We start from the raw sequence: 17,206 nt of genomic DNA on the forward strand, positions 1-17,206 counted from the left end.
CAAATGAGCGTCCAGGTTGACACTAGTTTTTTAGATATGATTTCCCAAAGTGTGGGACGAAATACATGGGCGTTCCAGTTACTTTTGTGCTTCTATGCATAAAAGAGCTCTTTGGTAAATAAGTAAGAGCAGCAACAGTGTTCATTTAGGGCAAGCTTGATGGCACATGCCTGCAAACTGGCGTCATTCTGGAAATTGATTCCAAGTGAATTCGCCTTGCAAATTCACCAACTGCAATTCGTAAGTAGCAATATATATGCCGCAAGGTAAATTAGTCAAAAAATAATTCGATTTTTTTATTATTTGAGTACGTGTTTCAATTTCTCGTGCATGTAATATCCACCTCTGTGAATAATACAACTAGCGGAATAGAATTATGTTATCTGCAAGAGGCTATCTCTTAAAATTTTATAAAACACGAAAGTGATCACCCTGTATATCTTGCCTTCTAGCTGCAAAACACAACCCGTACTGTGTGGGTCTATTCGAGCTACAGAAAGTAGCTTCCAGACACAATGGACGCGTCAAGTGCATATAAGAACGCTAACCTCAGATTGTAGTGAATCTCGCATCGCGTTGTCATGCAACTTGATTTACCAACTATGGTATATCCCTGCTATTCACAGTAGCCGCAACCACACGAAATATGCTGGCGCGATAATGACACTAAAAGAGTAGGTAGCCCTCAAAGTAGAGACTCGGGCTCGCTCTCTACAAATTTGTTTAAGAGACGGGCATCTTAGGAATGACCTGACAAGCTGTGCCCTCCCCACCCCCCCCTTCTTCGTTCTATATCGTGTTTAAATCCCTTTATACTATTTATATTTTTTTACGCCTACCACTCATCATCTCACTCAAATCAGCCGCCTTGAATATGAAATGGTTAATTCCTTCGTTCGCTCACTCACTCGACTGGTCGCAGGCATGGCTCCCATCGACCCGCTATGGTGTCGAGTCAATCGGACCCAGTACCTGAGCCCAGCCGGCTGGATCGAGTCGCGGGCGCCGCCGTCCCTCTCGGCCGGAGCCCAGCAGCCGTTCGCGCTCTACCAGGCCAGCAACCGCACCTTCCTCCAGTGGCTGGGAGACGAGCACGAGCGGCGCACGCTCCAGCACAAGCTGCTCTTGCTTCGAGTCCGGTGCGCGGACGAGAGCGGCGCCGTGTTCGAGCCGTGCATCGCGTTTCGGGCCGGCTGGGCGCCCGGCATAGCGCCCGTCGAGCGGCGTACGACGGACTTCACCGTCGTCGGGCTCTGCCTGGGCGTGCTCGGCCTGGCCTACGTGTTGGCGGTGCTCGTCTACCTGCGGGTCCGCCAGGGCAGTGCCAAGTCGACGTTCCGCAGCTACCTGGACGAACAGCCTGTAAACGGGGTGAGCGACCGGTACATGTAGACCTCCCAGATAGGCTATGATGTCATACGAATAGATGCCCGTTGACTGCTGCCCACGGCACAGATGCTGGTTTTTGGGTCGGGCATGCGAGGTTCTCTCGATCCTTAGGTTTATGTCGGTGCATAAGAAAACTGCCTATCAGCCGCAGATTACTGCGGCCAAGAATGGAAATTGCTCCATGAGGAATACGCGAAGGTGCGCTATATTTTTTTTCTGTTTCCAACCATGTGCCAGCACGCTGGGGACGTCATGGGGTTCTTGTTTGTCAACTTGAAGCTTCTCTATCGCATTGACAACGCTTTTGCCTGCGGCGTCGTTACAGCGGCAAGACTGGACATGTAGTAGTGGTGTAATTACACCGCTACGAAGGGGAGATGCTATTATATCACGGTACGGTGATGTTACATCTGATAACGGTAAACTTTATGCAGACGCACATTTTCGCTTATTTTTTTATGCGTAAGTGGCGCTAACGTCTTCTATTATTGGTTCGCCCTAAATATAGGAATAGAATAAGCGCCTTCTTTGTTTGCAGTAGGAGAAGCGGTGCTGCGCTCCATGGAGTGTGTCCGTGCTATAAGCGTAAGAGAATGCATGCTTTAGGGAAAAGAGTGAGCAGCGTTCCCTTTAGTGTAATTTCCCTTCATTCAAATGTTTTCCCAACATGCTTAATAAGAATTATATCGGAAATTCACGGAGCTGTGCATATTGCAGGAACTGCAGTGACATGTCGGCAATTTCTTGACATGTCGCCCAACGAATGTGGTTATCCGGCACACACAGGCTTCTGTCTGAACTTTCTTTAGCTTATTGAGGGGTATGTACACGTCCCTGGACCGAGCAAAAACAGGCATCGAGTATCTGCTGTATAGCTGCAGTAGCTGGGTACTTAGGATACTCTCCATGGTTGCCATTTGTTTGTCCGGAGACCTGGGTGATGGATAGTCTCAGGGCCACCCCAACCCGCTGTCTCCGCAAGTAGAGATCCTCAGCACGATTAGGATTAGAGAGAAAAAAAAAAGGAAGCAGCACCTGGATGTCGGCAGCTGGATCCGTACTTACCTCCACTGTATTTCCCTAAGGAGGTGCAGGGTAAAAGGAAAATGGCTGCTGAATCTTCGTGCAGTAAGAAAAAAAAATTCACCGACGACTATGATACTCTGTAACGAGAAATTTGAGTGCAACTGCATTTGTGTTTTCGTTTCGCGATATATAGGCTGGCGTGCCCAAGCTGCCTCATGCGGCACGGTGCAGGCGGAGCGAAGTGTGGCGCGACTGCCTCGCTAATCGCGACGCATGTGCGCGATTTGCAGCAGCCGCCGCAGACAGACCTCCGCTCATGCAGCGCGTTGTTTCCACGCAGACGAAGCGCGCTACTCTGGCGCCATCTTGTAGCCATCGTCGCCTCCAAAGCCCGTCGTGCGCTAGGCTCACTAGGCTTTTCAACTCACGCTTTCGCCGTACCCTCCTCCTACGTTTTCCGCCTCATGATTGCGCTGCATCCTCCTCCTTCGCTTTCCTCATCGCGCTCTCCTCACTGTACCCGTCTTTCACCCACCCGCTGCGCTCCGCGTTCGCTCTCGTCTCATTTTATGGTTTTCTCAATGTTTATGACAATGTTGTGTTTAATATGATGGTTTTGTTAAAGGGTGCGACCATGTGAACAAAACGTGTGTACCTCTGCTATTGTCTTTGCCAGTATGGGGGCGAAGGACTCCCTCAAGCCATCCTTGAATGGCGTTTCACTTCGCCTCCCATCACATGTATATCTGATAAACCAATAAAGAATCAATTAATCAATCGATCATTCAATCAATCAATCCTTCGCTTTCCTCGTTTGCTAGGTTACGAGGTACGCCGACGCTGACGCTCGGTGCCGGGACGGGCGCCTAAGAGCTACGCTCTAAAAACGTAGTATCTTTCTGGTACGTCACAGGTCTTGACAGTCTAAAGTTTATAAGGTTTGGTGAGGATGTCTAATAAACTAAAAAGCAACGGAACTATGTAAGGGCTACTGTGTGACTGTGTAAATAGTTAGCCCTAGGTTATCTGCCATAAATAAAAGAAATTTTACCGCGATCCGAAGCTTAGCAGGCGCTGGCATTGGCAAAGCTGCTGAAATGGAAAATGGTTCGAGAAATTTCTCGGACGCTGACTCGTTTTCTAACGCAGCAGAGGCAGTTACGAAGCGTGCCTGCCCTCCTCTCTCTCTCCCGCTGTATATATACGTGTGAACAGTGACGTGAATTAAGGTGGTGGCGATTTCCGCTCCAACTGCCTCATCTGCAACACGCCACAGATTTCGTGATCATGCAAATGTCCATCCTCTCTCAACACAACCATTACCCGGAAAGTCAATTTCGCGGATGACAGTGGGACGAAAGAAGGAACAACAACAAAGCTGTAATGCCAATTGTCAGGCCGCGCCGGACCTCTGTAGAACAAAGCGACGACCGAAAGCGTCCCGCTTGGCAACTATTTCGTCGCGCTCGTCGTGTTTTCTAACTTCCGACTCTCAGTCATTAACGGCGCTTAAGTGAGCTCGCCTAAACCTCTGGGTCTCGCCACGCAGCCGGGCCAAGACCACCAGCAGCAGCAGCAGCGGCAAGAGCAGCAGCACTTCCACGCGTACGACACGCCTCGCAGCTCCGGAAGTGAGTCGTCGACCCGTGACGTGTTCTTCAAGCGGTCCGCCAACTTGCAGCAGCAGCAGCAGCAGCAGCATGGGAGCGCTACCAGTAGTGGCGACGCTGTCCAGCAGGCGGCGCTGTTGCACCACATCGAGTCGAGGAGCTCGGTGCGACGCGCCGCGCTGCAGATGAACCTCGGGCCCGAGCTGCTCGAGCCGGAAATGCTCGCGTGTCCCCCGCCGCCGGCGCAGGAGTTTTTGACCAAGGTGCGCCACGATGCTGAGCTGCGTGCTCTGCGCGCTCTGCGTGGCTCGCTTTAAAAAAAAAAAAAAAGGCGTCGGTTTAACTTTGGATTCTCAATGCAGGTTCTATAGTGCAGTAGCGTGCGAGCCTCATTTTGAAAAACAAAAGAAAACAAGAAAAAACACAATAAAGAATTCTCATACGATGTCAATATAGAACATAGTGCCTACTGAGGTGCCTGAGCGGCTGCCGCATTCGCTTTATCTTTACTCATAAGGCTACTGATTGTTTGAATGCGAAGGGACATGGCCGAAACAATGGACTCGAGACCTTGAACTGACCACATCGTAGGTTACACACTTCATTCTGTACACAACACAAGACGAATGCTGGCACGTGTGACACCCGTTCTGTCGCTTTTATTCTGTCTTCGTGCGGGTAATCGACTGTTGCGGTCTCATAGTAAATCTTTAGAGACGTCGCGGTGTAACTTGGCTGCTCCGCGGGCACGCACTGTGAGATTTCAGATGAGGAATACCTAGGACGACGCAAGAAGTCACGTACGTGACTGCACGGTCACAATTTTACAGAGCCAAGTGACTGTGAGGAACTACTATGACAAGTGCCAAAATGAAACTGCCTTAGCTATAGACCACAGTCCGCTCAGCTATCGTTTGATCTCCGCTCGCTCCCGGCGTCAATGAACGCATGGGCTTTCAAGCACGTTTATATGCAGAATTTATGTTTTTATTCTTGTTACAGTGCGTGCCTTTGAATGTGCGTTAATTTAAGAGCAAATGTTGAATGTTTTGGTCGTGTTGAACGCATTGTTCTAACGAACTGAAAGCGCAGCTTTGACAACATGTCGAACTTTATTTATGGAAGGTTTCAATCGACGCCGTAGTTTCTCCACAATTCGTTTTGCTCTGCGCAAAAATACCTTTCAAATTGGATGTTATCCACAAACTTTTCACTTCACTATACTTTGGAGCAACAAAAAATTAAAAAAAAAGATATTATCAAATAAAAAGCATAGCCACTTATCCACAATCTGCAAGTCAGGTCGACGCGTAGAACGCGTTTCGTCGGGATTTTCCCTCACCTTATTGCCTGCTTATATAGTTCGCCTGCGCACTTCTTTTGAATTGACAACCGTTAGGTTGTGAATTGAAATCAAGTGCGCGAGAAAGCAAAGGGGGCGGGACCCGGTGCTCATTTCGCCTACACAATCTTTCTTTTTATTATTGTGAAACTAAGACTTAATTTACTATCATTTGCAGTACAAAACATGAAGGAGGCGGGGGGCGCTGGATTCCACTGGCCCTCTCGGTTCCGGAGCACCTGCTAGGAACCTTAAGTTTCTTTCGTCACTTGAAAGTAGAGTCCTAGAAGGGTTCCGATTTTGCCAATCGAAAGAGCCCGCTAAGATTACCGGACAGCTAAGGCAATGGAAGGTCGCAGTTACGCGGGAATTTAGAAGCCCGCTTATTTCCAGCAGTTATCGTAGCCTTCTATCGCCATTTTGTACACCAGTGTTGCTAAAATATGCACCATGAATTGTACCTGTGCTTTGTGCACCATGCGCATTTTTCTTGCCTTATTTTGTTTTTTATTCGAAAGCGTGAGAGTAGATTGGGAATGCAATAGAAAATATTATGTAGGTCAAAGTCGCATGTTGGAACCTATGAGTGGCAAAATGCTCTAGTGAAGCGGGTAATGACGCGCCCTACAACCAATGATATTCTGCGGAGTGTTTAGCGCCATAGTGATTACGTGCCTGTCGTGCAACACGGTGAGACGCGGGGCCCCCATCACCGCAAAGTTCAACGCAAACACGAGACCGCAACTTTCCTGTTATGACCGCATAGGTTCGCCCTGACTACTGATCGTCGTTGCTTCTTCATGCGTAATTCAGCTTTAGTAAAAAGGAAAGAAAGTACCACATTTAAGTACCTCAATAAAGAGAGAATGACTGCTTTACCTGGGTGGCAGATCGAAAAGTTCACAAACAAACTTTTTCGAAACCAGCACGTGCCTTGATGAGCCAGCTCACCGGCCTGGCGCAGCTATATGAGCTCATTATATATGGTAATGGAAATATCTGCATACCAAATTTAGATCGTTCCAGCGACATATTATCTTTTCATTCTTTTTCTGTTTTTCCTGCCCTATTTCACGAAAAGAGAAGGGTGTCGCTGTGCAGCGCTCGAGAATGCGCATGCCCCATTGTGTCCTGCGCGAGGAGCACAGGTTGAATCATCAAACCACGCCGTTTATTTCGAACGACCCCTTTTTCAGTTTCAACCTTGTACAAGTCATTTCGTTTCGCCACAAAGCTTACTCAATAAAGCCGTCCTCCGCCCAGGGTAGAACTTATGCCTATATATTTTTTTACACAATTTACCTTCGATACTCTCATTACCTACGCGAAAGCCTCTCAAATGGAGACTATTCGATCTCGTTCTGTTGGAGGCGTGCTTATGTGAAAGAAAATGTTTCCCGCTATATACACTCAACCATTGATCGGGCACTTCATATTGCATGCGCACTTCCGTATATAGTTTGACTGTTATAATAGCAGCTCGGTAGTGGTAATACTCAAATAGTCTTGAGACCAAAGTGATAAAATCTACACGCAGTAACGAAGACACAGACGTTCACGTCCATGTTTTATGACGGCACAACATAGTAATATCAGTTAAGCGTTAAGTAAATTGAGTTTATGCAGTGGCAACGCGGGTCACTCTTATTACCAGAAGAGGCTTTGTAGCTGAGAAAATACACAAAAAACTAAAGGGTCGCCGTGACGCTGCCCTCAAGTTGCCGCCTTACCTCGCTGCGACGGTCGTGGATTTTGACCCCCATCCACTCGTTTCTGTACTCGCGGACAAGATTCTAGGGCAACGAAGGAAAAGCTACTGGGGCGGAGTATCTGAGCATTTGTTACAGCGCCAAGTAGTCCGGCAGAATTTAACAGCGCTTTAGGTTTCTTGTAACAGGTACTGGGGGAATCACACAGACACTAAGGTTTCGGCGCGCGAAATTCAAGAAAGGAAAATTTCAACTCCAATAAATAAAGTTGTTTACTACTACAACTCCAAAAATCATTCTTTGCTCACCGATTAAATCAAAATACTTTGGATGGAACACCTTACCCGCCTACGTTTAGTTATTGTTGCTCTTTAGTGGCGCCTTCCGCTTAAGTATTGTGTTTCCTATTTTGCAGCTTACGGTGGCTAAGTTTTTGCATTCGGGATTTTTGTTTGTTTGTTTGTTTGTTTGTTTGTTTGTTTGTTTGTTTGTTTGTTTGCATCGCGTTTCACTCTGCATTTTGCAATTGCGATTTTTCGCAATATTACACTGTCTCCCCTCGGCAAGTTTCCGCAGCAGACGTTTGGTTGTTTGTTGTTGTTGTGGTACTAGTAGTAGTAGTAGTTAATCTTGTTGTTGTTGTTGTTGTTTTCGCACGGTGACGTCGGCGCACGCCGCGTTTCACGCTATGCAGGTGCGCGAGATGGTGGCCGCGGCCAGAGCCAGGCTGCGCAACTTCCGGTTCCGGCCCACCCTCGTCGACATACCGGAGGACGACTACACGAACGTACACCACCACCACCACCGCCACCAGCAGCTGCAGCACAACCACCACCAGTTCGCCAAGAGTTCAGACTGCGGCCACAACCCTGCCGGCGTCTGCAATGGCGCCTGCGCAAGCGCCGTGCGGCACAACCCACTGCTTGGATCCGACTGCCACAGGTAACTAATTAAAACGGGCGTGTTGGCGCTCGACAACATTCGTCGGGACATCTCTTCGAAGGTGTGCGTTTGTTTTGTTCCTAAGGAATAGGCCCGTGCTTTTACCTTAGCCTCGCAGTCAATATTTGCTCGCCAATAAAAGTGAGCGACAGTGTGCAGTCTTTTGTCGAAAGAAACGAAGCCAAAGCCTCAGTGCTATTAGTCTGTACATGCTTTCTCATCCGCCACTACGCAGTAACTAACGGCCCAGTAATGCAGTTTAACTCTCTGCCATTTACTTCCTTTTTGTTCTCTCTATCTCTCTCTTTCTTTCTAAGAAATTGTGTGCTTTAAGTTCACGTTTAAGAACTTTCAGAACGTGCAAAAGAAACAAAGCCCTAAACGTCGTCATCCAAAGAAAAGCAGTATAATCAAAATCATCCTTTCACCCGCTGCGGTAGCGTAGTTGCTGTAGTTCTGCGCTGTTAAGCTCGAGGTCACGGGTTCGATTCAGCTCACGGCGACCGCATTTTAATAGGGGCAAAATGCAAAAGACGCTCCTGTACTTTGACCCCAGCTGGTCGAAATTAGTCCGGGGTCCACCCACTTACAGCTTGCTTCATAACGAGGTCATTATTTCAGCCCGTCAAAACCCAGGAATCTTAAATTTTAGTTTACATTCGCCTTTTCCCAGAAATGAGGAGGAGGAGGAAAGGATGAATACGTCGTTAAGTCAAGCATATATACGCTCCGTCCGAATTCCTGCCCTACACAAGAGGAAGCGATTAAGCATTGAAAAGAAAGGGACAATACAGTTTACGAAATCGATTGGCGTCAGCAACCAATTCTAAGCGTGACAAGTAGCCCTGCGTGTACGCGCTACTAATGTATCTCTGCCTTGACCAAAAAGGAACGAAGCTACTGTATACGAACTTAGCTGTAGGTTTCGAACGTACAAACCCTCGCATAGGAGAACTGCATTTCATCACGGAGCTTCCCTCCCCTCTAAAGAAATATTGAGCAGTGTCCTCTCAATAATGACAGTGGTTCTTTTTTATTTTCGTTAGTCTTGTTTTAAGGACAAAACTTACTCTGCTACAGTCTGGGCTGGGAACGTTTGGTGCGCTTTAACACAGTGACACGCTGTCTATTGTTCACGTCTTTGAAGTAGAACGGGTTTAGGGTACTGCTATCACTAGAGCACATTAGCTGGTCCGAGAAATGGCAGAGATAGTGACAGGACCGTTTCGGGTTTCTTGGCCATCTCGGAAGCTCATCGATGGTTCCTGTTGCGCTAGGCCGTACCCAGTTTACATTTCACGAATTAATTTTGGACATGGTAAACACACATACCCACCTACGCTAACATGGTTTCCAGCAAACAAGAGGTTTTTTTTTTTTAAGAGTGGCTCACCAACCTAAATGTGCTGGCCGACTCCAAGGCACGAGGTCTCAGGTTACGTGCCCATGTAGAATCCCCGCAGCCCACGACATTCTACAATAGAGATTCTGCCACCACTTACAACGAGGTCACGCAACACTTCTACGTTAGTTGGAGGGTCTATCTGCTGCCACACAAAGAACTGACCAAAGCGCCGACAATAACCCTCAGACTTTTTCAGACAGGGATATACCCCAACCCATTTTTATTACACTCGATTTATCCAGGCGCGTATACGAGCAATATCTGCCCTCAGGGCGGCGATTCAGATAACTTAGAACAGATGCTATGGCGACGCCCCTCGTTAGAAGGCACGGATCAGACTGACCAGTAACGATGGAATACGTCACTGCGAAGCCCCGACTACGGGGACCAAATGTGGGCCGTCCAGAGAGCCCACGATGCGGCGGCCAGGCTCAGCCTGCCCGTCCAAACTTGAGAGTGGCCCTCTGCACGATAATCGCGTATCCCGGGACTCTCAATAAAGTGTTTCCATCCATCCATCCATCCATCCATCCATCCATCCATCCATCCATCCATCCATCCATCCATCCATCCATCCATCCATTTATCCATCCATCCACCCATCCATCCATCCATCCATCCACCCACCCATCCATCCATCCACCCATCCATCCATCCATCCATCCATCCATCCATCCATCCATCCATCCATAGTAAATAAACGAAATAGATATACGTTCAGTGGAAAGAGCATCGGTATGCGATTTCGACTGAAAGCTGCAGGTTTTGACTAACGCGAAACTCGCCGTGAAAAAAAAAAACTTCTATGTGTGTTTTACATATGATGTTGTCAGAAAATATATAGTTTAGAAATGGCGCCCAAGCGTCCTTGCGCTCCTAAAGTCATACGCCTTGCTGGCGCACATTTGTACTCCTTCTGGGTTATTTCGTACGTGCGGCGGTTTGCGACCCTTTAGCCAGCATGCGCAAAACCTGAAGTCCATAACAGGGAGTATCAGGTTTTGCGCATCCCTAATTAGACGACGCCTACCGCCAGGCATACAAAAAAGAAGAAAAAACGCTAAGTACGAGATACTGCAAGCAGGTCGTATGGCTTTGGACATGCAGTCACACTTTGCAATGTATTCCCAAAGCATGCTAATGCCAACCATGGTAGGTGACGTTAGTATTAGTGAAAAAGATTACAGGGTCTCTTAAGATCTCTCTTAAGAGGTGAACGGCAAAAGCCTACTCTTCCTCCTCTTATCATTCGCCCCTTTCTCTTTGCCTCTTCTCTTTCTCTTCTTTCATTTAGTCATTACTGCTCACTATTAATCATATTTAGTCATTTGTATTCAATTATGGTCATTACAACCTGTTGTTAGACATGTTGGTCATATCAGAGTCGTTAGTAGTCATTACAAGTCATTTAAGTCACTATTAGTCATAACTGGTCAGTTAGACGACGCCTACCGCCAGGCATACAAAAAAGAAGAAAAAACGCTAAGTACGAGATACTGCAAGCAGGTCGTACGGCTTTGGACATGCAGTCACACTTTGCAATGTATTACCAAAGCATGCTAATAATGCCAACCATGGTAGGTGACATTAGTATTAGTGAAAAAGATTACAGGGTCTCTTAAGATCTCTCTTAAGAGGTGAACGGCAAAAGCCTACTCTTCCTCCTCTTATCATTCGCCCCTTTCTCCTTGCCTCTTCTCTTTCTCTTCTTTCATTTAGTCATTACTGCTCACTATTAATGATATTTAGTCATTTGTATTCAATTATGGTCATTACAACCTGTTGTTAGACATGTTGGTCATATCAGAGTCATTAGTAGTCATTACAAGTCATTTAAGTCACTATTAGTCATAACTGGTCAGTTAGACGACGCCTACCGCCAGGCATACAAAAAAGAAGAAAAAACGCTAAGTACGAGATACTGCAAGCAGGTCGTACGGCTTTGGACATGCAGTCACACTTTGCAATGTATTACCAAAGCATGCTAATAATGCCAACCATGGTAGGTGACATTAGTATTAGTGAAAAAGATTACAGGGTCTCTTAAGATCTCTCTTAAGAGGTGAACGGCAAAAGCCTACTCTTCCTCCTCTTATCATTCACCCCTTTCTCTTTCTCTTTTTTCATTTAGTCATTGCTGCTCACCATTAATCATATTTAGTCATTTGTATTCAATTATGGTCATTACAACCTGTTGTTACAAATGTTGGTCATATCAGAGTCGTTAGTAGTCATTACAAGTCATTTAAGTCACTATTAGTCATAACTGGTCATTGCTAAGCATATTTAGTCATTTCTAATGAATTGTAGTCGTTACAAGCTGTCGTTAGACGTATTGGTCATATCGTAGTCATTACTAGTCATTACTGCTCATTAATAAGCATCTTTAGTCACTCGTAATCAATTTTGGTCATTACAAGCTGTCGTTAGACATGTTGGTCATATCCTAGTCATCAGCAGTTATTACAGGTGATTTCAGTCATTATTAGTCATTACTTGTCGTTACTAACCCGCCGTGGTTGCTCAGTGGCTATGGTGTTGGGCTGCTGAGCACGAGGTCGCGGGATCGAATCCCGGCCACGGTGGCCGCATTTCGATGGAGGCGAAATGCGAAAACACCCGTGTGCTTAGATTTAGGTGCACGTTAAAGAACCCCAGGTGGTCAAAATTTCCGGAGTCCTCCACTACGGCGTGCCTCATAATCAGAAAGTGGTTTTGGCACGTAAAACCCCAAATATTATTATTATTATTGTCGTTACTAAGCATTTTTAGACATTTCTAATCAGTTGTAGTCGTTACAATTCGTCGTAGCACATATAGGTCAGTTCGTAGTCATTAGTAATCATTACAAGTCATTTCAGTCATTATTAGTCATTACTTGTCATTACTAAGCATATCTAGTCATTTCTAATCAATTGTAGTCGTTACAAATTGCTATTAGACATATTGGTCATTTCCTAGTCATTACTAGCCATTACAAGTCATTTCAGTATTTATTAGTCATTACTGCTCACTAATAATCATTTTAGTCATTTGTAATCAAATGAGATCATTACAAGCCGTCGTTAGACGTATCGGCCATTTCGTAGTCATTAGTAGTCATTTCTAATCCATTGTGGTCATTACAAGCCGTCGTTAGACAATATTGGTCATTTCGGAGTCATTAGTAGTCATTACAAGTCATTAGTAGTCATTACTAGTCATTATTAACCTCTACCGATCTCCATTATAGCGTTATCATTCACTAACTGTCACTATCAATCATTTTTCATTCTTTCTCATCTGTCTTTAATTAAGCTTCATATGGCGTGATGACGCTTCGGCGGATACTCCGGCGGTCAGGTCTGCTGACGCAAACTTCACCATGAGCGTAGAGAGGATTTGGCCTTAACATTTGCTTCCACACGACGCGTACTGAACGTGTACTGATCATGTTGCAGTGACCTCTACATATACTTTCTTTCTTTCTTTCTTTATTGATTTATTTAAGACAATGAACAGATTGTCTTAGGGGACACGGCTAAAGGCAAACATTTGCCTGACTAGGCCGTGCCACCCGTACATTGGCAGCAACATGGCAGTGGCAGGCTTTCAGGAGGTCACACATGAAATTATAGTACACATTTTCAACACTTGAGTACACAATTCGCGTAAGAAGAAAGAAAAAATATTAAAGTTTATACAGTTTTCTAAAAAATTGAAGCACAACAACAACAGGAAAAATGAAGCATGTACGAAATTTTTCATACCTGTAGCTGAAAGGTTAAAGTTTACACAATTTTCTAAAAACAACAACAAGAAACATGTACAAAATTTTCTATACCTGAAGTTGAACGTTTCTGTTAGTCTTCGGATAGTAACAATTCTTTTACTGTTTTCTTAAAGTTTTGCTTTGAAATTCCAGAATTTAGCAGGTCCGATAACAAGGGGTAGTCGTTTAGAAGGTTAGGAAGTTGAACTGCTAGTTTTTGATCTCCGTATTTTGTTCTGCAACGTGGTTTTCCTATCAGAGTTTTTCTGAGGTTATAGCTTGTCGTTTTGCCATGGTATTTACTTTGGAAGGAACATTTGTCTTCCCAGAATTGCCGTGAAATTTCGAGGAATAATTTGTAAGTGTGAAGTTTTGATACTGTTAATATTTTATATTTGTTATAGTATGGTTTAGTGGTATCAGTACGTGCTAAGTTACCTATCGCGCGCAGTGCGCGGTTTTGGAGTGTTTGAATTGATCTTAAGTTAGTTTGTGTAGTGGTTGACCAAACTAGAAAACAATAAGTTAATCGAGAATGTATAAGCGCGTTGTAAATATTACGCTTCACATTTATCGGTAACAAATATCGCAACCTATTTAGCACACCTATCAGAGGCTTTGTGGTCCATTAGGCGTAAAGTATTGGGGCCATCCTCCGCGAGAAAATGCCGTCTTTTTATCGTTTGGCGGGAGTTCTTGTAAGACGTGACTGATAGATAGATAGATAGATAGATAGATAGATAGATAGATAGATAGATAGATAGATAGATAGATAGATAGATAGATAGATAGATAGATAGATAGATAGATAGATAGATAGATAGATAGATAGATAGATAGATAGATAGATAGATAGATAGATAGATAGATAGATAGATAGATAGATAGATAGATAGATAGATAGATAGATAGATAGATAGATAGATAGATAGATAGATAGATAAACAGTGCGTATAAGAGCTGGGCCTTCTCTAAAATAGGTTTACGAAAACAAACTGCACAGGTTCTTCGAAGTGAACGAGAGCTTTCAAGACTCGACCCTCGAAGCTTTGGCTCACGTCTCCCCCTACCCTCCGCGGCCACCTGAACGCCGACGCAAGAAGGCGTGCGGCAAGGAAGCTCCCCAAGGCCGCTTTGACCTCTTCCGGTGAGTCTTGCTCCGCCATGTCGGAACTTGTGCGCCCAGCCCGAAAGTTTTCCCTCTTAAAGACATCCGGAACAGGAAGCTTTACAGCCTCGCCCCTGTCACGCTTGCTTTCACGTGCGCGGTAGAACGGAGCTTCAAAGCAGATTTCATTATCTGACGTGTAGACACGAGAAGGACGACGTCTTGCTTTTGCCAAACAGATTACATTATAAATAAAGCTCGTTCGAGTGAGCGTAAGAGCATCCGCGTACGGGAAAGCTTTTGATTCAGCACACTTTTGTAGGACACGGGATCGGATAAACTGTGGCGCGGCTCTCGGGCAAAGAGGTGATATCTAGTTTTCTCGTCACTGCAGTTGTAAAACTGTTTACTTGAAATAGGATCAGGCAGCGGATCCGCCTATTCTTCCAATGTATAAAACTGTGCGCTTTCTGATATCAGCTCGCGCGCATTTACAGAACAAACAAACAAAAGAACTACTGGTTGTTAATCACAAGTATCTCGCCGACTTCATATACACTGTCCACAATTTTTTCATTGATGCTGTAAGACTAATCAAATTTTTGGCATGCTTTGCACAAAATTTTTGCGAGTGCCTCTGTTTATCACCGTTCGCACATGTGCGCCTGTACTTTCTGTACTTGATAGGACGCACACAACAAATCTTTTTTCTCGCTGTCTGTGTTTCTTATTCTTGTTTGGATGTATATTCGGTGAAAATGTACGGTTGCATACCGATTTGTTTTCGCATCGCCTCGCTGTTGCATATTTTTCTCATCGGTGTTGATGATAGGAATCCTCCGAGTTGCACTCAGCTTGCCTTGGAGCCATACTTCAAGTGGGCCGGGAAACAAGTGGCAGTGGCAACGCACTTGACCCTGCGAGCTAACCGATGAAGAATGCACGGCGCAGGGTGTCGGCAAATGCGTACATCGCATGATCGTATCAGCTCTAACAGAACATTTAAATGGCTCTAGGGGCGGGGGAGGCGAAGACTAGGGTGCCGCTATATATATATATATATATATATATATATATATATATATATATATATATAAACCTGTATATATATCAGGCTAGAAGGCAATCGCGTTAGCCAGTGGAGTCTGAAAACCACGGGATACGTGATTCTAGCGACTGAATTCTTGAGAATGAAAAAAATTTGCGTGACTACATTTCTCTAAAATGTAGATCATGACATGATAATACACAAAAAACTACCGTAGCGTTAACTCAAACATCGCTTTCGTGGAACCAAAGAAATCAACACTTCCCACCACTATGCTGTCTTTCTGTGCTGCCAATAGACGTATAAATGGCCGGCTAAAAAGCCGGGAATGTTCTTTTTTACAGGAAGGACTTGTACGAGAAGCTCCATAAACTCCAGGAAAGCCGTTTACAACCCTCCGGAGTGCGCTGCGAACCCGACGGTAACTCGGACAACCCCTCCTACGAGAACGTCCTGCCGGCGCCATTGCCCAAACGCTCCCACCAGGAGGCGCCACCGAGGCCACCGCCGCGCCTCTGCTCTTCTCCCGCGGAACTGTCGCGACCCGACGACCTGGAAGGCGACAACGTCTCCTCCACGAGCATCGAGCTGGACTCGCTCTACTCTCCCTGGGACTCGTTGAACTCGAGGAACTTGTCCAAACTGTCGGTTCCTCCCGACCAGACCCTCCTGGAAGCCCTCGACGAGCCGATCATCTTCGACTCCCTCCGGGGCACACGCCCCACGTACATCGTGAACTCTGGCCGTGAGCTCAGTCCGGATATGATCGTGTCGATGTCGGGCTCCTTCAAGCCTCCGCGCGCCGGTCTGTACATGAGCGTGGAGTCGCTGCAGAACTGCATCAAGACCGGCCCGAGATTCGCGCCGTGTCGGCGAGGCTTCGACGCGATGGACGCACTTCGAAGGGTGACGGCGGGCGACATCGAGTTCATGCACGTCTGCAGGGGTCAGCTTAGGAGGCGGGACAGTGTGGGCTGCTCGTCGGTGGCCTCGGACAGTCTGGTTCCGTCGCCGTCCGATTCGGAGTACGATCCGGACTACTCGGACCCTTCGCCCCGAACTGAGGCGAGGGTCGCAGCCGTGCGTCGCGCGAGGCGGCGCCTGCGGTCTCGCGCCGAGCGCAGCGGAAAGCAGCCTTTGCCGTCGCCCCCGGACGTCACGATCATAGAAGTTGGAGACGCGGCGGGAGACATTCTTAATGGGAAAGGAAATTTTGTGACGTTGATTGAGCTGGACACATCTGAGAGTTCTAACTGACGTTGGCTCGGAGAACAAAAAAGAATAATAATGACAATAGCCCCGCGACATGATTGCTTCCAGCGCTGTCAGTTTGCCGGCCGAAACCGCTAAATAAGCTTGTTGTGTTGTTTAACGTCCGCTTACTCAGACATGGATGCAGTTGCAAGGAGCGCTTATCCTCTAACTTTATATATATATATATATATATATATATATATATATATAAGAGCATTGCAAGCAATCATGGAACAGCACTATGTCGGCATGCCGGCACGCGCAACGAATCTAACGCAGTAAAAGGACGTCGCGTGGCCAGGGCGCGCTTTTATCTAAAATGGATGTGGACACATCCAACGCACAGCGAATAAAGCCGGCTTATGAAATGTGAAGGAAAGCAAACTACATACATTTCACTGAGCTTCTAAAAACTGTTGCGAGAATTATAGATACGTGCGCTGTTTCCCATATATTATTTACAGGAACGCTTGACGGGAGTGTTAAATAGTACACTAAATGGCGCTTTTGCAATAGCCGCACAACCGCTGCTACCGTGAAAAGGACTCGTGGTAAGTCAGTAATCCGGCATCCTGCAATATGCTACGGGCGATTGAAATAGTAATTGTTAATGCGGCAAAAT

At 46.1% G+C, this 17,206-nt stretch overlaps 1 protein-coding gene across 1 annotated transcript; it reads left to right on the top strand.

The window, feature by feature from the left end:
- Positions 1-924: 924 nt before the first annotated feature.
- sha (shavenoid) lies at positions 925-16,709 on the top strand. The gene is made up of 5 exons (XM_075670612.1): positions 925-1,371; positions 3,965-4,288; positions 7,771-8,018; positions 14,178-14,321; positions 15,675-16,709. Exons 1-5 carry the CDS (start codon positions 925-927, stop codon positions 16,585-16,587), a joined length of 2,076 nt encoding a protein of 691 aa, XP_075526727.1. The 3' UTR covers positions 16,588-16,709.
- Positions 16,710-17,206: the final 497 nt, after the last annotated feature.

Source organism: Dermacentor variabilis, chromosome 9 (genome assembly GCF_050947875.1).
Source record: "Dermacentor variabilis isolate Ectoservices chromosome 9, ASM5094787v1, whole genome shotgun sequence".
Classification (NCBI taxonomy): domain Eukaryota; kingdom Metazoa; phylum Arthropoda; class Arachnida; order Ixodida; family Ixodidae; genus Dermacentor; species Dermacentor variabilis.